Source organism: Lepidochelys kempii, chromosome 2 (genome assembly GCF_965140285.1).
Source record: "Lepidochelys kempii isolate rLepKem1 chromosome 2, rLepKem1.hap1, whole genome shotgun sequence".
In the NCBI taxonomy this organism is placed as follows: Eukaryota; Metazoa; Chordata; order Testudines; family Cheloniidae; genus Lepidochelys; species Lepidochelys kempii.
The window spans coordinates 215,218,471-215,241,279 of record NC_136381.1 but is presented as its reverse complement, the minus strand read 5'-3'; the positions used below and the strand labels follow the sequence as shown (position 1 = coordinate 215,241,279).

The 22,809-nt window shown below is 37.5% G+C and overlaps 1 protein-coding gene across 1 annotated transcript in view; it reads right to left on the bottom strand.

The window, feature by feature from the left end:
• The window catches only part of MEOX2 (mesenchyme homeobox 2), a 71,556-nt gene that overhangs the window by 14,996 nt on the left and 33,751 nt on the right, over positions 1-22,809 (bottom strand). Inside the window, exon 2 of the mRNA XM_073329551.2 lies at positions 2,442-2,614. Within this exon, the coding sequence (XP_073185652.1) occupies positions 2,442-2,614 (173 nt within the window). The remainder of the gene's footprint in view (positions 1-2,441; positions 2,615-22,809) is intronic.

Below are 22,809 nucleotides of genomic sequence, written 5' to 3'. Positions count from 1 at the left end.
TTCCAGCTGATAATAGCAATTATGAACTCAGCTCAGGCTACTTCCTGGGGATTAGTTACTAGCTGAGATTTCTCCCATCTGACCATTAATCCTCAGGAAACACCCTGCATAAATACACTGACATTTGTTTCATACTATTCTATGGAATCCAGCTATGATTTTTAATGTCAAGACATTCAAGTAGAATTCAGATTTAGATTCCACTGATTCTTTCTGTGCAACCAACTCAGTATTCCTAGTCTCAATTAGTCCAGTCCCTGGCAGGATGAAAGGCGATTTCTTGTAAAATATATTCTTTTCAATTCCTAAAACATAAGTAATTAAGGAAAGTGGATAATGCTGGATCTTTGGATGATCACACACAAATTATGGATCTGTCAAAAGACAAGTAGGGAACACTTTGCTACAGTTCTTCCTAAAGACTGTAACTGAAAATCAAGTCTTTTGAGTTCAATGGGTGTTTTGCTTGAGAAAGGATGGTAAGATTGAGACTTTAGAGATCAATATTCTTATTTATTTTTCCCCACCATAATAAATCTCCCTTTGCATTTGATACTAAAGGGCACAAGTGATAAATCTAACAAGCATATTTAAATAACAGAAAGTAACTCCACTGGAATGACAAAGGTTTTTTCAGTGTATGCTATTATATTTAGCAAAATTAATGCTATCTGGCATTATTATCTTCATGTTATAAACAAATTACTGCCTTCTAGCTGATGTGATGAAATAATAGGTATGCATAATAAAGACAGAGGTAAACTTAGAATGCCATTTTATGTACATGTCTTTGAAGCTCCCAACGAAAATCCTGTTTCATTTTCATGTGTGGGTCTGGAGCGGTACTATTTATAGAAAATGTAAATTAAGTTTTGAGTAACTGACCAGTCTTTATTAGCCTCTCATGTTTAGAGTTTCATGAAGCATGGTCTTATTTCTGAGCAGACCACCAGAATTAGTTAGCATGAATGTTACTGCATATTGTAAAATGTCTCTCTCATATTAATAACATCCCTATACCCACTGTCTAATGCATTCCAGCTAGAGATCATACATTTTGCATATGATCGGGTGAGCCTGCTAATACCTTTAGGTTCTTATACTGCATGCTATCTGAGTATCTATTGATTTTAATTTCAGATATAATTTAAGTTGTTCCTCAGGGGAGGAAGATTACAACAAACTCAGGTATGTAATCAGGCCAAGATGAAAGGCTTTCAATTAACAATATTGTTGTATGAAAGATTCTGGATGTTTCTGAAAATGTGCACATTTAAACATTAATGTGTTGAGCATGGATTCTGCAAACACTTATGTGCATTCTTAACTAAAACACATGACTAATTCTACTGAAGTCAATGTGACTATGGACAAAAAAACGTTAAGTATGTGCTTAGGTGTTTGCAGAATGAGGGCTTGGAGAGCAGGAAACTGAGAAGAGTGATGAGAAATTCCATGGTCTCCTCCTACTTCACAGAGCAGGGTAAGATGACAGGATGGTAAAGGTCTATACTCTGTCCATTCTGGTGCTGCCACATTTGGAATTGCACTACTGGTAATGTGAGAATGGAAAATTTCCCCAAAAAATATTGGCAGAGATATAGCCAGAATGTGGTGAATAGTTGGGTAAACTTCCAGTTGAGTTGACAGAGATGAGCTTTAAAGCAAAAAGGGAATAACTAAATGAAGCTTTGTGTTTCAAAAGCACCTTTTGTGTATCAAAGCACCTTTTCTGGGAGTTCAGATGCAATTCCCCACTGATTCTGTTTCCTTCTTAACCTTCTCATCCCTGCCTCAGAGACTGACAATAAGGGGGTTTTGGTCTCTTTTAAACAATTTTTTAAAGTTTTTTTTTAAATGTCATTTTTTCTTTTTAACGAATAATTGTGTTAAAAGTGTGTAGCTTGAAGAGAGCAGAGTTGTCATCAAAACATTGCAGGTGTAAAAAGTCACACACTGCTTACTATGGTTCAAATGGAAGCCTTAGTTATGGTTTGGCCATTCTGTGATATCTTCCTAACAACTCTAGTAGATTGTTCTGTGATTTTTCACGATTCAGAGAGCAAATAGATGGTGGACAGCTGTCACAATGCCTGTAAATATTTAGCCACAAACCATTGCACAGAATGGAAGATTGGATGTATTTTAAATAGAGATGCATTGGGCAACCTGAAAACCCATTTATTCCATTCTGGCAGATAGACATTTAACGTCAATGAATCAAGTAGTGTGTTTCAATGGGTTAACTGAATTTATAAATATCTGTTTCACAGCAACACTATTATGCAGTATAAATGTGTCATTTTAGCATTATCTCTAATTTTTTTTTCCATTTTACACTTTAATATATCTATGGGTAAATCAAATGGGGAGAGCGACTGCTGCTGGTAGTTTTAAATATTAAAACAAACACTTCAAAATCTATTACTTTCCATCAGTACCTGTCTTTCAGTGAGGTCCAGATTTACTGCTATCTCATATCTCCTCAGCCTGGTCAGGTAGTTATGATGGGCAAACTCTGCTTCTAGCTCTCTGATTTGCTCCTTGGTAAAGGCTGTCCTTTCCTTCCTAGGCTTACTGTTGACCTCTGATTTGTAATTTCCTTCCTGGGAATCTGAAACAAAGGAGAGATAAAAGTGAAAGTTATGACAAGGGTTTGATTTATTAGGAACTAAACCCCACAGATTAAGGCTGTGCTCATCCTCTACGCAAGCACCTCAAAAACTTCCCTGCCCTGGAATAGCAGAAGCACACTAGCTTTGATACTAATGGACCCTCCACTGCCACAGAGCAGAGTAGCAGGCGTTTTCCCAAGAATCCTGAATGTAACTAAAGAACTAGCACTGAATCTTCTAGCTAGTGACCAACTGGATGGCATGTCAAGGGTTGGCTCTATTCTATTATTTCACTGACATGTCAAGCAAAGCTATCCCTATCAGAGGGCATACCTTCAATTTTATCCAATTACAGCTTTACAGAAATAAAATAAATAAGAGACGAACGTGTGAAATCCAGTCAAAAGCATGACGATGAAATGGATGAGCACCGGCTGCAGAATCATAAGGTGCTTCCCCCTAGCATGCCGAGAAGTAGACATTCCATAAACCCCCAAACTTTTAGACACGCAATAGAAAGTAGTGCTGCCACCATAGCCCATACCCTAAACTATTCTTGCTGAAGATGCAGGGAAATTATCTCTGCCATGATCACAACAGTGAAAATCCTCTCACAACCCTCATAGTTTCAGTTACTCTCACAGAAAAATATCAGGGGTCTGATGCAAAGCTACTAAGTCAATGAGTCTTTCTATTATCATCAATGGGCTTTGAACCAGGCCCCATTTGAATAAGTGCTATGATCTGATTGTTGACGTTCCTAAAGTTTTGTCCCATAAAATGTCTTTTGCTCTATCTTTTTCAAATCTGGGCATGTCACAATACCTGCAAGTTCAACATTAGTAAGCGTGCAGCATAAGAATCATTTGTGAACTCCTGGCCTCATGAACCATCTCAAAAATGTCACAGATACATTCATACTTCAGCCACTGATTTAAATAGAAACCTGCATCAATTTCCAACTGGACAGACACATAAGGAGTCTCTCTCTGACGTTCTAGGTCAGATGAGTCATTAGCATGCTTGAAATAGCCTACCAGACCACTGAGCCTAATAACAAAACTATTAACAATTATGCAGGTTTGGAAGAGTAGAATGAGAGTGGGTTTGGGGTCAGTATTACCCTGTTGCTTGAAAAAAAAAAATCAGTGGCTTTTGTGCAAAAATTAGTGAGAAATCTTAATGAATGATTCAATGCTACAGTCACGGGTTTATGCTGCCACAGGTTATAGCTTCAAATCCCAATGGAGTAATTTAAAGAACAAAACCAAACCCAATATCAGTGATATCATGGTGGTGGCCAGGATATAAGAATGTAAACTGAATAGGGGGAAATGTTTTTATTTGATGCAAAATATAAATTTCCAGTACCTCATTATGGATGAGACTGTGTCCTGTCCCTGTGCAGTTGAGAAGGTGAGAGTAGAATGGAGAGAGGTAAAAAACAGCCTTCTCCCACTGCTCCACTGAAAGCAAAAGAGCTGGACAAAAAACTTAAGTCCCCTGTTCTCAGGGGAGCACAGCTCCTTCCTAATAATCTAGGGTGCAAATTACCTCAAAAATGGCAGGAAGGAACCTGAGTCATGCTCCCCTCTTCCTTCTGTACTAGCCTGCAGAGTGTGTTGCATCAGCCAATTGGGGGAGCCACCAGGAAGCATAATTCTCCCCAAAATTTTCAGCATGCTGGCATGCACACTGCATTTCCTTCTTGGAATTGCTCCTCAGCTGCTGCAGCTCTGCCTCACCCCAATTCAGGTCCATGTGTAATTTACAAATCTCATTCCATATACTTGAATCCTTATACGAGCACTCTCCATGTATCCCTTTAGATGGAAGCCTAAATCATCTTTTTAGGATTATAAGTGATAGTTACACTTAGAATCATAGAAATGTAGGACTGGAAGGGACCTCAAGAGGTCACTTAGTCCAGTCCCCTGCACTCATGGCAGCACTAAGTATTATCTAGACCATCCCTAACAGATGTTTGCCTAACCTGCTCTTAAAGATCTCCAATAATGGAGATTCCACAACCTCCAATTTTTCCAGTGCTTAACCACCTGACAGTTAGGAAGTTTTTCGTAATATCCAACCTAAACTGCCCTTGCTGCAATTTAAGCCCATTGTTTCTTGTCCTATCCTCAGAGGTTAAGGAAAAAAATTTCTCCCTCTTCCTTGTAACAACCTTTTATGTACTTGAAAACTGTTATGTCCCTCTCAGTTTTCTCTTCTTCAGGACCAATATTTTCAATCTTCCCTCATAGGTCATGTTTTCTAGACCTTTACTCATTTTTGTTGCTCTTCTCTGGACTTTCTCAAATTTTCTGAAATGTGGCACTCAGAACTGGACACAATACTCCAGTTGAGGCCTAATCAGCGTGGAGTAGAGCAGAAGGATTACTTCTTGTGTCTTGCTTACACCACTCCTGCTAATATATCCCAGACTGATGTTTGCTTCTTTTTCCAACAGTGTTACGCTGTTGACTAATATTTAGCTTGTGATTCACTATGACCTCCAGATCCCTTTCTGCAGTACTCCTTCCTAGGCCATCATTTCCCATTTTGCAGGTATGCAACTGATTGTTCCTTCCTAAGTGGAGTACTTTGCATTTGTCCTTATTGAATTTTGTCCTATTTACTTCAGGCCATTTCTCCAGCTTGTCCAGATCGCTTTGAATTTTAATCCTACTCTCCAAAGCACTTACAGCCCCTCCCAGCTTGATATTGTCCAGAAACTTTGTAAGTGTATTCTCTATGCCATTATCTAAATCATTGATGAAGATACTGAACGGAACTGGACCCAGAACTAATCCTTGTGGGACCCCACTTGATATGCTCTTCCAGCTTGAGTCTGAACCACTGATAACTACTCTCTGGGAACAGTTTTGCAACCAGTTATGCACCCACTTTATAGTAGCTCCATCAAGGTTGTATTTCCCTAGTTTGTTTATGAGAAGGTCATGAGAGGCAGTATCAAAACCCTTACTGAAGTCAAGATATGAAACATCTACCACTTCCTCTCTATCCAGAAGGCTTGTTACCCTGCCAAAGAAAGCTATTGCGTTGGTTTAACATGATTTGTTCTTGGCAAATCCATGCTGAGACTGTTACTTATCACCTTATTCTCTTCTAGGTATTTGCAAATTGATTTCTTAATTATTTGCTCCATTATCTTTGCAGGTATGGAAGTTAAGCTGACTGGTCTGTAGTTCACCGGCTTGTCCTTATTTTCCTTTTTGGCACTATATTTGCTTTTTTCCAGTCCTCTGGAATCTCTCCCGTCTTCCATGACTTTTAGAAGATAATCGCTAATACCTCAGATACTTTCTCAGTCAGCTCCTTGAATATTCTAGGATGAATTTCATCAGGCCTTGGTGACTTGAAGACATCTTGCACAGGCATGAACTCTTTCCTAATATAGCTCTGAACATACATTGATCCTACATGAACCGCAGCAATGTTGTTCATAAGGTTGATAACCACAATGGTAGTTTGATTTTGGAGTATTTAAGCACTGCTTCATGCTTTAGTATTAAACACTGAGGATTGGTCTATACTAGAAAATTTATACTGATATAACGATATCAGTGGCAGGGTGTCATGTTTTTATGGATGCAGTTATAAGGCACCTTTATATCCATATAACTGTGGTTATATTAGGGCTTTTACCAGTATAGCTTATTTCAGTCCTGAACCAGAAGAAGTTATACAGATATATGCATTTTTACACTGGTACGACTATGTCCACAGTAGGTGGGTTTTGGCACTTTAACTCTACCAGTATAGTTAAAATGGCAAAATTTCCAATATAGAGAAGCCTTAATTTAAGGCAGTTAATAGTGACTTCCTGCAGACGGAGCAATGCTCAGGATGTAAAGGCCATAAACAAGGAGGTCTTTTCATCTTGATTCATGAAGTATGTCTCCCAATTATGGTAAAAGGAATATTCTGAGGAGAGAGAGAGAGGGAGAGGAGAGGAGAGAAGACAGCTCCAGGTATGCATACATATTAATCAGTAGAAGAATAATTTTGATTAAAATCCTTTGAATAACACTGAGTTCCTGTGAAAAAAAATCCCTCCCCTTCTACGTGGCATGAGCTCTAAGATTAGACACATTCATCATTCTGTCAAAGTCTCTAAGACTTTTTTGATCTGAGAAGTATGCTTCATAGTACCACCTACAGTTAAGCAGAAAGTAACGCTTGGTGCCATGGCAATTGGGAAAGACACTGATGGCAATTCTTTACTGCAAGCATATGGATCATCACAGAGAACAGTAAATGAACTAAGAATGCAGTACAACCTTAATGATAAAAAAATACATCTCAGTGAGACAAGTCATCCTTTGGATAATGGTATTTGTAGGTCAAAGTCAAAACTTTAGGTTTTAAACTTGTGAAAGTCAGGAATTCAGAATCTAAATCCCAAGCCCCTAGGATACTGGTGCACAAAGAGGCAAATGTAACTGTCACACAAGCACATAAGAAGTATTTCTCCTAATCATGCTTGCTAGCATACAGCCTGAATGGTGAGTTTAGAACAGCCAGTAACATTACCTGTTTTAGCCATTTCCTGTGTGAAACTAAAGTTGCTGGGGCAATTTGTTATTTAGACGTTCCTACCATTACTGGATACTAGTAAATGTCACACTGTACATTTTTGAGAGCAGTAGTTCTGTCAGCAGTATGTTTTCATTGGCAGATTGGCACACTGGTAAAGTCTGCATTTTTGTGAGGGTTTTTTTTGTTTTGTTTTGTTTTGTTTTTGGCCTCTCACAGAGAGCTGATGTCATTGAGGGTTCAGTGTTTGGTAAAGCATGCTTTAACTGGCCTTCACACTGGAAGCATCCAACATGGCTTGCAAATCAATGCCTGTGTTTCAAGGATTGTCATTCACCCCTTTCTTTGCCTCTAGAGTCTGGACTGTCTTGTTTGGTGACTCTTCATGCACACACTGATTGCTAGAGCACAGTCTAAGCTTGTTTACATTTCATATAATGACAGTTATAGTTATCTACCAGTAGAGCACCTTAAATTAATTTGCTTGGCTGCAGTACTAGCAGCAAAACTATTGCATCTTAAGGGAGAATTCAAATCACTTTTGCCACAGCTACTACAGCTACTGGGGGCTTTGGCTGCTTAGGGTTTCCTATGGTGCTTATCACAGTAATCTTTAGGTGCTAGAGTCATACATTCTGGAGCTGAGAGATTAAATTAATTTTTCTTTGTACTCATTGCTAGTAGCCATAAGAATGTTCAGTGAATACAAGGAAGGACCCTATCATGAACTTCTAGTTGCTAGTCTTTTCATTGTGCCAACATTTACCCTTTTCATGTCACTGGAAATGCTGAGAAAACTCAGACTAAGTAATAATTTGTTATCAACAATTTGACTGAATTAGTTCATCTTTGTATATTTCCTGATGAATCTCTGATTTCTTAAACACAGGCATGAGAAAAATGTTAAATTGTGTTTATTTTAAACATTTAGATCTTCTATAGCACCATGTGATGTTCAAAGAACCTTGAGAAAAAACACATGATAAATACAAATACAACTAAATGCTAAAATTGGAAAAGTACACAGAAACGTTAGACACCAAGCACACTCCTCTTAGTAACTACGTTTACACAACAGAATGATTAAACTTCTAGGGACTCTGTTGAAACAAAAGTTTGGACATCACTCAAGTTTCAAATCCAACATCAACTAACTGTATTGCTTGGTTTCAGAGTAACAGCCGTGTTAGTCTGTATTCGCAAAAAGAAAAGGAGTACTTGTGGCACCTTAGAGACTAACCAATTTATTAGAGCATAAGCTTTCGTGAGCTACAGCTCACTTCATCAGATGCATATCGTGGAAACTGCAGCAGACTTTATATACACACAGAGAATATGAACCAATACCTCCTCCCACCCCACTGTCCTGCTGGTAATAGCTTATCTAAAGTGATCATCAGGTGGGCCATTTCCAGCACAAATCCAGGTTTTCTGGATTTGGATTCTGGAGAAAACCTGGATTTGTGCTGGAAATGGCCCACCTGATGATCACTTTAGATAAGCTATTACCAGCAGGACAGTGGGGTGGGAGGAGGTATTGGTTCATATTCTCTGTGTGTATATAAAGTCTGCTGCAGTTTCCACGATATGCATCTGATGAAGTGAGCTGTAGCTCACGAAAGCTTATGCTCTAATAAATTGGTTAGTCTCTAAGGTGCCACAAGTACTCCTTTTCTTTTAACTGTATTGCTTGATTCTGAAATTTAGTTAGTTAAATGCCCACAAGGTGTATATCAGTGTGTTTATTTACAAGTAGTTTAAGATAATTACACAGCATAGTAATTATGCTGGCAAAGAGTGAGTCAATGGGGTTCTGCGTAGCATTTTAAGGCATCTAAAAATAAATACTCAAAAATCAGGCATCAAAAATCCAGAAAGTGTGGTGGATTTAGAAGGTGTCATGTCAATTATAAACTCCTACAGACCTTTGATTTTCTCTCTGCTTCAGTGCTTTTTATTGTGGTTTGTGCACAAATCTCTTTTTCTCCCTATTCATTTCAGGCTACTCAGAATTATGTTTTTTGGACTTGGTACTAATATAAACTTTGTTTTTTTAATTTCCATAGTAGTAAATCTAGGGGTGTTTTTTTCTGGAATGCTTCTTTTTTAACAGTCTCTAAAAAGGCAAGATTGGGAGATCCCATCTTTTTTGTTACCTTAAGGACTATGTTCATATCACCTGACTGGTTTCTCTTTGGTGGAAAATGGGTGGGAAACTTGGAAGAGATTTTTGGCAGATTTCATGTAGCTTACATCTGTTTTGCAGCTGTTGCAATTGAGGCAAAAAAAAAACAAAAACCACACAACCACCCACCCTCAGTTTTCTTTTACTGGCTAGAACCTATGCCAAATGGTAGGTGTAAAGGCAGAGAACAAAGTCTAGTGGGAACCTAAATTACACTCCCTTCCCCCCAAAAAACACAAAATATTTACATCTGGTCCATAACACGTTACGTAAAACACAGTAATCTACATTGTGCGTCGTCCCCACCCTCAAACTCAGGCATACATTCAGAAAATGTAGGCCAGTATTCAGATACTGGTTGGTGGACAATCTTTCTTTTGTAAACCTTTGCTCTTTGGGACTATGCTAATACAAATAGTCTGACACGATTGTGAAACATACAAATGACCCTCGCAGGATTGTTCTGTCTGCTTTTTAGAACTCTCGGTCTATAATTTCACTCAGTACAGTAAGATGTGCTGGTTCACTGGTGGCAGAATGTACTATCTGGAAAAATATCATTAAGGCAAGACTGATTGTACAGCGGGTTACCTGAGGGTAGGAATGTTACCTTGGTTAAATTATTAGTATATTGTTTAACAAAGTCTGGAAAAAAGGTTATGAAAGACCATCTCCATCTGTGCTACTCTGACACAAAAGTTAGCTTTCTATTTTACTCTAAAGAAACATTGTTGTCAACCTCATTCTTACGGTACTACCAAAATTCCTGTATCTCTTCCCAGCACCGTTACATCAGTGAAATAAACAGTCATGCCACATATACTTTAGACCCTGGTAAAAATGGAGTAATGCAGTGGTAAATCTGCCCCACAGTATGTAGAAAGCATATGAATTCCCTGCTGGCAATTTCTTCTCCATGAATAGCACCCACCTTGATATCTTTGCTTTTGAGGCGTAACTGAAAGAAGGCCACTAACACAAGAACAAATATTTACTTTGTGCCACATTATTTATTTACTGCACTCCACCAGCATGCTCAACCCAGCAGTAATGTAAAAAGATCCTGCTCTAAAGAGGACAAAGTTAAAATCATATGTAAAAACATGAAAAGTGTCCACCCTTTGCTTGGCTTCTTTCAGCAAGTGGCCAAACCCTGGCTTTATGGACGGAAGTGGACTTTCAGCTAGTATTTGCAATACAAAAAAATTCTGCATGCAAGAAAAATCAAAATAAATAAAACTGCTGGTTTTTCATTAGAGGTTTCATAGATAGTTGCCTGGTTAGCTAGGGTCAGATTGTGATATCGATACTCACACTGAGTAGTGTGTTATTTCATGAGTAATCCCATTGACTTCAGTGGGACAACCCAAGGAGAAATGTACTTACTATTCAACGGGAAAAAGGCCCATCAGAATTTGGCCCCTAAAATTTTCTTTTTAAGGGCTGGATTGTGTAACTCTTATTCATATTGATGAGCATCTACTCCTGCAACTAGTCTCATTGAAATTTGTGGGCTCTCTGATGTGACAAAGCGCTTGCCAACACAAAAATTGCACAGTCTATTCCCACATGTATATTTCATTGTAACTTTATTGTGATGTTGTATAAACCAAATACTCTTAATTGCATACTTTCTTATAATGGTCTTCAAGTGCTTGTAGAGTGCAACTACTACACACTGTTTACTTTAAAATGGAGCAATCTATACAAATATCTTATCATGACAATCTTGTTACTTCATAGTGACTTAACATTGCATGAAGCAGTGTTTCTTTCTAGCTTAATTCCTCCACAGTCACTTAAACCACTATCCTGTAAACAAAAGCTTTATAGATTCTGAACATCAACAGGACTCTACAGTGGTATGTTGTTCAGTGCCAAATACCTATTACTTTTTTCTAAGACATTAATTGAATAAAACTAAATGAAAATTTAATTTGTCTCCTTGATAAATAGCTTCAAAAATAATAAAATTGAAATACATTTTTCTTCCCCTAACAAATGTAAAGGACTGCACATTTTAGTGGCAGGGTTTTTTTTGGTTTTTTTTTTTAACCACACACTGCATGGCCTGACCACTTCTGATATTTTAGTTTTGTATAGTCCCTGTCTACACAATAATATGAAATGCCCTAATTTTTCAGTGTACAAGCAAAACATTGGCATATAGTCCCAGTTTAGACCCTATTGTTTTGCCAGTGACTACAATAGGAGCGGAACTGGGCTGACAGTTTCTGGTTGCATTATTTACACCATATGGGACGGCACGCAAAAGTGTAGAATGGAAAGCGTAGGAGGTATGAGCTCTTGTATGAGTTTTAAATAAAGGGCTAAACCATGCAAAAGCTGATGGGTAAACCATTAGTTGCCCAGCAAACTGTCCCACTTTCCTATTGCAAGCAGGATTACCAAATCCTGCTATATCTCTGAATCTTGAGATACTAATTTAAAAACAAGCAAGCAACTTGCCTTCCTTTCAAATACGTCCACTCTATAGATTAACAACTCATACTCTAACCTGGTGTAAAACAGTGTGGCTTCACTGAAGTTAATGGAGTTGCACTGATTTATATTGCTGTGTACAGGCAGTACAGATTAGCTTATCCGAGAGCACCATAAAAAGTACAGAGTCTTAAACTGGTCAATAATACTGAAGATGTTGCTGGAGCAGCAATTTACCACAGACACTTACCGAATTCTTCTTTGAAATATTTGAAAAAAAAACCCGGCTCCTCCTCCATTACCATAATTCACAACCCTGCATGTGAAAATGGGCAGATCTGCACAGTAGCATTTGTAGGATGTCAAAATTACACAAAATCTTCTTTTCATAGTAATGAAAGCAAACACTGATTGGCTTATTGAGTTAATGTTTTCTAAACCAGCCTGTGACAATTTACAATTTAAAAGACAGCCTCATATCCCCTCTCAATAAAACCGTAGATTGACTCAGCAAAACATGGATATTTGGAAACATACTATAAACTGCCCTATGCCATTATCTACCTTCCATGGCTACCAACATTTTTCGTTATTACTGCCTCCTGAAAGTGGCAGTCCACGAATTACGTTACAGTGTTGGAAACACTGATTCACTACTATTGTGATGTCTCGGCTTTTTGGAGTACCTGCAGTACCTATGTGGAATGGGTGTATTTCTGTAAGTTCAAATTATCCACCCAGCCACATCTGTATATCACATATATCTGGTGTGGCCAAACTGTTGCTTGTGAGCTACATGCGGCTCTTTTACAGTTATAGTGTGGCTCGTGGAGCCCCCACAAACTCCCCCCTATTCTCCACCCACCAGACTTGAGGGTGGGGGAGCTCAGGGTTTCTGTCCTGTGACAGGATGGTGGAATTAGAGGCTTCTGCCACATGGGGAGGGGGGTGGTCTTGGGGCTTTAGACCTGCGTCCCGGTAGGGGCCGCCCTGTAGGGCGGGTTGTGTGTGTCTTTCGGCTCTCGAACTTCTGAAGATTATCGTATGTGGCTCGGTGGGTCAGTAAATGTTTTTATCTATTGCTTAAATCCTGCAAACACTAAAGCCTGTGCATGCGTAACCCGGGCCTGCTTGGTGTGGCACTCTGTCCCCCTCCAGTGGCACCTAGCCCAGCTAGTGATTGATGAGTCTGCTACAGCCTTGGCTAAGAGCCATGTGACTTTTAGCTCATGCGGTAGAGGCTCATGCATTTAACTCCAGAGGTCCCAGATTCAATCCCGCGCACTGAGGACCAGGATCTGTTGGCATTACACATGACTTAAATCATGTGAGGAGCTCCACTGAAGTCAATTGGATTACTCACATGAGTGACATTACACAAGCTTAACTGTTTGCAGGACTGGCGTTGATATTTGAAAAGTCTTGTAAATTAATGGAAACATGTAGTTTGATTCTAAAGGTTCTCTCTCCCTCTCTTTTAAACGCAGTGTGGACTGCATCTTAATAGGGAGATTGTATAGTGGAACCTCTAACCGTCATTTGGGATTGTGCGGACAACATTCCTCCCATTGACCATTGTATAATGTCTGAGTCTCTGTGGAGATTGTTGATATTAAGATCATATTTATTTTTAGTGTTAGTTGTCTTTAAAGTCATTTTAGCAGCTGGAAATAAGGAAAGCTAGTACTATGTAACCAATCATCTCTCCACCGTCAACCGGCAAGTCCTAATGAGCAAGGATTGGTCTAGCAGTGTACGTGAAATAAGAAAGGTTTACTTAGGTGCATATGAAAGGCTGCACATGGAAGACTTCCATAAGACAGACACATGACATAACTTAGTTCTACAAAACATATATGAAGTAGAAAGATTTAAAAAATAATTCTAAGTATACAAACCCTTTACCATTTTCTATTAGGAACAGCTTCCTACTTAAAAACAAAATTATAGTGTATTTTACTGACGCTTCCTCTGAATAAACAAAAAAGATTTCTAAAGGGAGAAAATTATAGTTAAAATAGTATTTTCAATTATTTAAAGAACCAAAACATAAGGGAATGAAGGAAGATATAAACTATACAAACACGATAACTGTATCCTGTTTTATACTTCTTTGTACCAACACTTGCATTTTTTTGCTATATTTATTGAGAATCTAAGGTTTACATTATGCAAAGTATGAAGAAGGTTAAAACTGATTTTCCCTTATGGTGAATTTCTGGAACCAGTTCAAATCTTGCATTTCTTATCGTTTTTATTTATTTTAGACACACACACACACACTGCAAAGGGATCTGTGTGAGCAAATCCTTATGCCCCTCCATCAAGTCCCACTGAAATCATTGAGACTCCGTGGGGCATAAGGAAATTCACTATCTGCAGGATCAGAAGCTTCTAGTGTGTGCATCACTTTGACAGCTGGTATCTAGGAAATGGGCTTGCATGAAATCTTCATCTCCAAGCTTAGAGGCAGGATACAAGTTAGCCAGGCAGCTATCCTACTGCTGCAGCTCATAGCAAAGGCTGCAACCTGCTGCATTCATCTACTCAGGGTTTGTGGCCAGTTCATGGTCCTACTGACTAGTCTCCAGGCCTGTCCACACTCTATGCTCCTGCAGAGTTTTGACAAGAAGCTGAACTTCATGGCATGCAGGAGGGTTTGGAGCACCCCTGAGTCCCATCACTAAACAGCGAGTATACAAGATACTGTTTGCTATGCAAAGGGGATACTTCCATTTCACCTTGAAAGGAGATTGGAAATGAAGAGGGGTACAGTGACCCCAAAGATTAGCCACACCTCACTAGACAAATGCAGCTGGTGCAGAAATGGAGATGGATGGATGAGAGAGTGACCCCCTTTAGTCTTCAGAGCAAAAAAATCTGGTGAGATCTCTTTGCAGGAGCCATACCAGCACTCTAAGGATCCTACCTCACTCTCTGTATATTTAGGGAGTCAGACTTTTCTCCAGCATGGCTTGTGGAGACTCTAGGGTACTATGAACCATAGGGAGAGGTCTGGTCCCAGTTTAGAAAGAGAACAAAGTGTACGCTGCATAGAACTTGTTTACAAGATCGCTCCTTCCTCTCAGCAAATCCACATCTCCCTGATGGAAAGCTGGGTTTTATTTTTTTCCATTTTGGGCTCACACAGCAGACAGACCTTGGTCCTGATAAAAATCCTACTGAGCAGCCAACATATGCTGTGGTCTGGGACTTGTGTTTGACAAAAGACCACATATTTTTCTTTTCAGAGGGAAGGGACCTAAACTGTTCACATAATAGAAAGTATATTGTATAAATGTTATACTTCAGTCAGTGAGCTACATGATAATGTACTTTCCCCCCCATCCACAATAGTAGGTAGATTAGCGTCTGTATACTAGCCAAAAACACAGTTCAGATCATTTCATTTTATATAAACTCTAGCAATCTGAATTTCTCTTGTAACTTCAGTTAGTTAATATATTGCCAGCAACAATTACAGAGCTTAAGACAGGGAGTAGGGAAAAAAGTGCTGCACAGACTCCCACCTGATGGCATGATGTTCGGTATAGACCGAATACAGGGCAGTGCAGTGAAAAGAAAAGATTGTCAGCAGGCACTTTGAATGGGCATTTTATGCTCACAAATGGTGAAATCACAAGTGAATTATGTTGGTCATTCCAAATGAGTGCCAGTAAAAATTTATACACCGCCATCCCATCACGTATTCCATACATTTTACATTAAAAAAAAATCTGACATATTTTTAAAGTTTTATTGGAACTATTTTTCATAATATTTCATCTGCCAAGTCAGGTTGCCTTACTATTAAGAGTCCAAAGTACAGTTGGAAAAAGGAAGAAGTTATGACCAATCCATTTTAGAAACCTCTAAAAATTACCTAACCTGCCCTCTTGCTGTATATAAGTGGCCAAGAGTTTGAACTCCAGTATCTTGGAAAATAAAAGGGCTTTAAGCAAGTGTTGCGTAATTCATTGAAAATCTAGGAACCTCCACTTTCCAATGGCATAAAGCTCTCATGCTGAATCCTGTTAGTTGGGAACTATCAGATCTTATGGGTGGGATTTTCATGGTCCAAGAGCAAAACACATGCATCTTCAGGGCCACTGTGTGTGCAAATTGGGTAACTGTGCATGTAACCTATCCTTTATATATGCATTCACCCCAGTTATTCAGTTTCCAAATGCCAAAGTGGCAAATTTACCCATAGTTTCATTTTTCCACATACAATTGGACTTCTATCTTTTGGAAGTTCGGGGGGGAAGTTTGGCCTCTAGCAACCTGAATTTAAGCTTACTAATGTCAATAGCTTTAGAACAAGACTGAAAGTGTCGTATCCTCTCTTATTGAGTGCTGTATATAAATGTATGGTATATAACAAGATAGTAAGAAGGCGAATACATATTGTAATAATTTTAGATCACATTCATACACCAGATTGTACTACACAATGCATAAACACCATAATAAGCAGACTTGAAACAATATCATTTTTGCTAATTCCAGAAAATGGACCAAATTCTGCTCTGATGTAAATCTGGAGCAATTCCAATAACTTCAGTGAAACTATTCCTGAATTGCACCAGTGTAAGAGGTAAAATTTGGTCCTCCGTTTGTTACAAATCCTGGTTTGCTTTCTGTAGGACTATGAGTGTGGTCTTGTGTTGAGTAAAATAGGTATTTTCTTAGGCTCTTATTAAGCAGCGTTTTCCTCAAAAATCTATATTTCTAACAGGCTTAGATCTTGTTGAATTTCAAGTTTGCTTTTTTATTTTTTTTTATTGTAAACTGATTAGCTCCTGTTTGATCAAAAAATAAATAACTTGTACATAAGCCAAAGAATGCAGGCTTTAATATTTCTACACTTAGCAATAAAATTTGAAACACTTACAAAGTTCAACATGGTTAGAGTTTCTTTAGGGCTCCATATTGCCTCACTTGCTCTCTTGCAAAAGCCTGTCCTTGAGATATTACACAAAGGACAACAGAAATTTGTATTAACAATTCCATTTTGTTTAACTCTCTCTAAGAATTACTTTGCAGCCACAGGAAACCAGAACCCATTTCACGGTGACATTTTTAAATATAATTTTCCCCCATGTGTGAAACTGGCTAAAAAGAAATTTTCCACTTATCATGGAACAGATTTTGTTGGAACTTCTTAATGATGTAATGAAAATTTTATATATGCCAAGCATGTGACAGAATAAAATGGCTGTTGTAGTGAATCTAGAAGCCAACCTTTCTACTTGACATTAGCCTGCCGATTCCCCTTTTTTGTTGTAAGCAGTTTGCCTGAAGTGAGTTTTTTTAAAGCATTTTTTAAAAGGCTCATAACTTGCCTCAATAGTGTATATGGTATCTAACTTAATCCTGCATTCACAAATCATGTTCTGTTTCATCGTCTAGACTAGAGTCTCTTGTTTCTCCCTTTGTGAGTAGCATACGTTAATCTTCTGCCTTGCTGATTTCATTTGTTAAATTTGGGCTACCTATTGGATTAGCATATCTTGGCATTAGACAAAAATGAAACCCCTCTCTGGTTTATCACAGAATTCCCTAGATTTGTGCGCATATGTGTAGGTGCATGTCTGTGTTTCATTCACGTGTTTTGTAAATCTTACTACCCCTCAGAAGGCATAAAATGTAGCCAAAAAGGCCAGCTGTGCTCATAAATGTACTTCAGTAAATGCCCAGACGTTATCTGTTTTTCTTTTTTAAAATCAATGGGGGTTGCCCGTATGTGTGTATTCTACTATTTCATTCACAGTTTACTTTTACAGCATCGCTCTGAAGTGTAACACTAACCATAAAAATAATTTAAAAAAAAAAGGAACAGTGAAAAGTACTTTCCCACATGTAAATAAATGGAATTACCCGTCTTTTAGGGGAACCCAAAATAAAAAGGGCTATAAAATATCAATAGTTTAAACACCTGAAAAATGTTTTGCTATTAAGTATTAAGGCATTTGTTTTTCACTTAAAACTACTAAAAATAGCTGTTAGTATTTGATGGATATCAAATGAATACTTCAGGGTGTCCTGGTTATCAGTTGTTTGACGCTAAGTTGTATGTCTTGATACTTTAAGACTGGTCACATTTTCTTTTTCTTTAATGATTAGTCTAAACGCCAGAATCCATTAGAAAAGAAACCCAGAGAATTTTTCAGATGTTTGAAAAATACAATGTGTAGGCTGGAAAAAAAAACGCTTATGGCATTAAAAAAATGTAGTTCTCTTAAAGAACATTGGGTAAAGAAGATAAGAACTCAAACTAATAGTGCTCATTCAAAAGAAACTTTAACTTTTCTATTTTCCTAAAATAAACCTATTTTATTACTTCCACAATCAGAAGTTCATTTTTATGTGAATTTTTCTTCTTGATTAGTAATACAAGGAATGCTCATAATTTGTCATAACTGAAATCACTGGCCGCATGCAATTAAAAAAAACCTTTCAACTCTGATCTGAGTAAAAGCCACAGCTTAATTGTTCAGGGTACTTCCTATTGTTTTAAGAATATAACACAATAAAATGTTCACAATACATCTCAAAGAGGGAAGGCTCATGCTAACTAAAAATTCAAGTATATCTAATGATAATTTGATAATTATTTGACCTTCTCTGTGCAGTATTTATACCATATGTATTTGCATTTACACAGTATCGGTCATCTAACAGATGTACTGACTCAGGGGCCGAGATGGTCTTCAGTGATCTAAAATAGGTCACTGGGCAGAAAGATAGACTTCCACCTTTATTACTATTTAATATGTGTTCCTAATTTTAAATATTTATAAAAGAGAAAGTACAATAATAAGGACCTGATTCTTTACAAACAAAGGCACTTGTGCAACAGTTTTGCAGGATCAGTACTCAAAAGGACCCTTTGATATCGAACATAGTTGGGAACCAAAAACCTCAGAATGTGTAACAATTAGACTACATCTGAAGTCTTTAAATCAAATAGAAAGGCTGTTTCATCCACAGCTTTATTTCCAGCTCTTTTGCAGTAACAGAAAGTCTTTCCATGGTCTCAGTATTAATATGAAAGTAAAATCTAACGCTCTTTTCCCAAAGATATTTATTTATCCATTAGATTCCATTTGGCATGTGAATGTTAAATAAGATAGAATGGTACAGAAGAAGTGTCAGACTAACAGCATACAGTATCTAGGCTGCAGTTGGAAGGCCAATATTCCTGGTAATGTAATGTGTTAGTGATGTATCCTGACAGCACATGTCAAATATAATAAATCCTATATAATTTAACAATCCTGGACAGCATTTGCTATTCTTCCTTTAAATGTGTTCACTTTAAATTCAGAAGTCTAGCAGAAGTAAATTGTTAAGTTAGTATAAGAAAACTGTCCCTGCCTATAATCTTCTGTACATATCCTGCTACCACTGAAATGAAAGGTTACATTATGTAATACATGAGTTGTGAAGGCATTCTTTGATTTCTCTCCATATTAGACTTTAATATTGGAAACAAAAGCACAAGGGGAATTAAATTCTTCACTAAAAACAATCCAGTTCAACACCCAAAATTCTAATTTCTGAGGGGCTCCCTGCAGGGATGGCTGGCAAGTTAGGAACAAATCTGCATTCAAATTTGACTCTGAAGTTCAGCACCGCTTGTGACTTTCTGTGAGAGAAAATAACAACAGTATTTTATTTCTTTGCTCTCCTTCCATATGGGGAAAAAACCCTATATTTATTTTTTTAAAAATCTGGGGCTCCCTTGCTGTGCAAAAAAGGAAGACTTTTTACCTTAGTACATAAAATCCCAGAAGTTAGAGACAAAGACCTGCAAGATCATCCAGCCCATCTGTTGACACTGTAGGATATTGGTCCCTAAAGGACATAAAACTGAGGCTGCTGTGAAAACTTACCAAATATCATCAGCAACTCTATGGTCCTTTAGGTTTTAAATTGCATCCTGCTCTGAAACAGAGTATACACTAGTTCTAAAACTAAAGATTCAAAGTCAAAAGCATGAGGATTCAGCGCTATGGGAAAATACTACCACAGCATAGTAGTTGGTGAGATGGGGTATACAATTTACTATCTTGGAAACACAATGAATCATACAGGTTAGAGATGAAAGATCTAGGTTAGAGATGAAAGATCTAATAGGATTGTTTCTTACAATATAGAGCTTTGTCCAACCCACTTTTAAATCACCACAGCAATGAAGCTTCCACCCAATTAAAACAGTTGATTGTATAATATTTTCCTGTTTATGTATGTCTTATTTATTTTTAAGCTTTGTGGCTTTGATTTATCTTAGTGGTAATTTAGGAACTGTTTAAGATCTTCACCCCAAAATTGTCATCCACAGAAGAACAAAGCTAACATGAAAGAATAATACAGTTCATTGGCCTAGTACTTTCTACTTCCTAATCTACAGTACCTACAATCGAAGTAAAGGATAAATCTGTGAATGGTGCACTCTCTCTCCTGGTCATCCAGCCTTATAACACTGGCATATTGCACTGGTATAGGATGAAACAGTCATGAGTCCAAACCAAATCTGAGACTAGCTGGTGGTATCAAATTAGGCCAGGGTGGATAAAAATCAATTATTTTTAAAAAAATAAACATCTGATTTTTTAAATTTAAATCTGATTTTTTTCATAAAATGCTTTTTGAGGAAAAAACCTATCTAAAGATTTTAATTAAGATACATTATAGCTCAAAGATATCTTATCATGGAATAGAGATTATAAATTCTAATTCTATAGTATGAGACAATATATTCATGTAATGTTTAAAAAAAATTTGTAAATGAGTTCCAATAGTTCATGGATTATGGGATTCCACAGGCTTCTGTATAGATTATTTAGGTTAATCTTTCTATCTACCCAATGGGACTCAGTGCTCAGTCTAGAAGATACCATCAGAGATGATTAGTTTTGCCATTCTCAAACTGTGGATTTGCGTCTCAAGAGGCAACATGCTTGTTAACAGCAAAAAATGTTTTAAAATAAAATAAATAAATATATATAGAGGTGAAAAAAAATAGACTTCAACCCTATTGTCCCTCTGCAAATTTGTGTACACAGAGTCAATCCCTTACCTATCTCTAAAAGTGCAAAGTTTCAAAAAGTTCAATGAAAAGAAGATTGTTATAGGCGGAATAGATCTGGACAAGGAGAAGAAGTCTGGAGATAAATGTGAGAAGCAAGGGACATATGCTTGTTTTGATAGAATATTATATGTTCGCTGTTGAATACATAACGTTGTTGTTTTAGTTAAATAAAACAAACAATTTAAATGTCTGTCTGGTGATGTTCTCCTCCTAATACAGCATGGCAAGAAAATCCTCCACATATTAACCTGTTGAATTGGAGATAGTTCACCTCCCAGTGACTTCATAAATAGCTGCTTCAATTACCTTTGGTAAATGAAATAACCAAACAATCATTCATTTTCTGATATAGCTGTAAAACTAATCTGAAAAGTTTTCAAAATAAATCACTTAAAAATGTATCGTGTGTACCTTCTAAAAATGAAACCTGTATCTACCTCTGGGTTGTGAAGAATATATATTAAGATTATAACAATGAACAAGAATGCACTTTTATGTAGAAAACCAGGATTAAATCGAGTCTTCCTGAGTAGTGATTTAAATCAATTTGATTTAAATCAAATCCACCCTGCATTAGGCTACCTTTGGAAATGGTCCTCATTAATGTTATTGGTGCACCTTGAGATGGACATAAAGATAAGTGGGGAAGTGATGATGAATTACTGCCAGTGCCTGGTATTAATGATCAAAATTAGGAATGTTACTTAAGAACAATATAGAATTCTCCTTCGATTCAGCTGCTTGGTACTAGAAACCTCACATTATATTACCTGTACAACTAGCAAAACCTGTGTCTATTTCTTTCATTTGTTCAGTCCCCAGAGACACCCAAGGAAGTAAAACAAAAGCAACTGGGGTTTAGGTTTCTTTTAGACCTTGGATTGAACATAGTTTGACTCTGATATCACTTGCTCTTTCTAAAAAAATGGTACTTGTTGAAAGATTGTACTGGGTTGTTTTACATTGTTACACTGTTTTTCACAGGAATTATAGGCCTCCGGGGCACTGAAAATATGGAGCAACATTTCTTTTTCAGATGTAAACATGCCTCCGGGTAAACAGTTAATCTATTCTGGTATTATGGCATTTATGACTGAGAACATCACTTACAGGAAGTGTTCCCCATTCTTTTTTAAAAGAACATTAGATTTTTCCATAGCCTCAAATCTCCAATTTAAAACAAATATTGAACTCAGTTGATTTCTAATCATTGACACAACGCGTAAAAAAAGTAAGAAAGTGAGAGTGAGTGAGGGTGTGTCGACAAACAGTAACTTGTGTCTCTTTTCAAGGTAGATTCAGGGCTACCAATGCCAAGAATCATGTTATTGGTCAAGTCGGTGGGCAGAGCTGTTTGGGGATTAAAATTGGTTGCAATACCAAAACTCTCTGAGCCTGCTGGTTGTCTAGCTCTGGAGTGAAAGAGTATAATTAGTGTAGGGTTAATGCAGTGATAACTGCAAACGTTCTAATCTTATTTTGTTTGATATGAAAATAATAAAAATTGATTCTTATTCACTTTGATGATGCAAGATCAGGCTCTTAAAAAGCAAAGTAGCCAATCTGTGGGTGTAATCAGTTATCTAAAGCTCTAAGCAACCTACATGTAACTATGTAGGAAGCAGATTTCCCAACACCCTGCATCCACTCATATCTGCAAAGATTTTTACTTCATGGTGTTTCACCACATTGCTTAGGGAAATAAAAAAAATATCATGGATTTGGCAGTGTTTTTGCGCGGGGGAGCGGGTTTGTTTGTTTATTTTAAAGACATCTGGTGCTAACCCACTTCGGGATAGAATGGTTCATTTAGATTAGTGGACTAATGGTGGGGTTTTATAGAGTGCTCTTTTTAAAAGTGCTGGGATAAGCATTTGATCTGATAAAGTAAGATTAGAATATATCAAGGGATA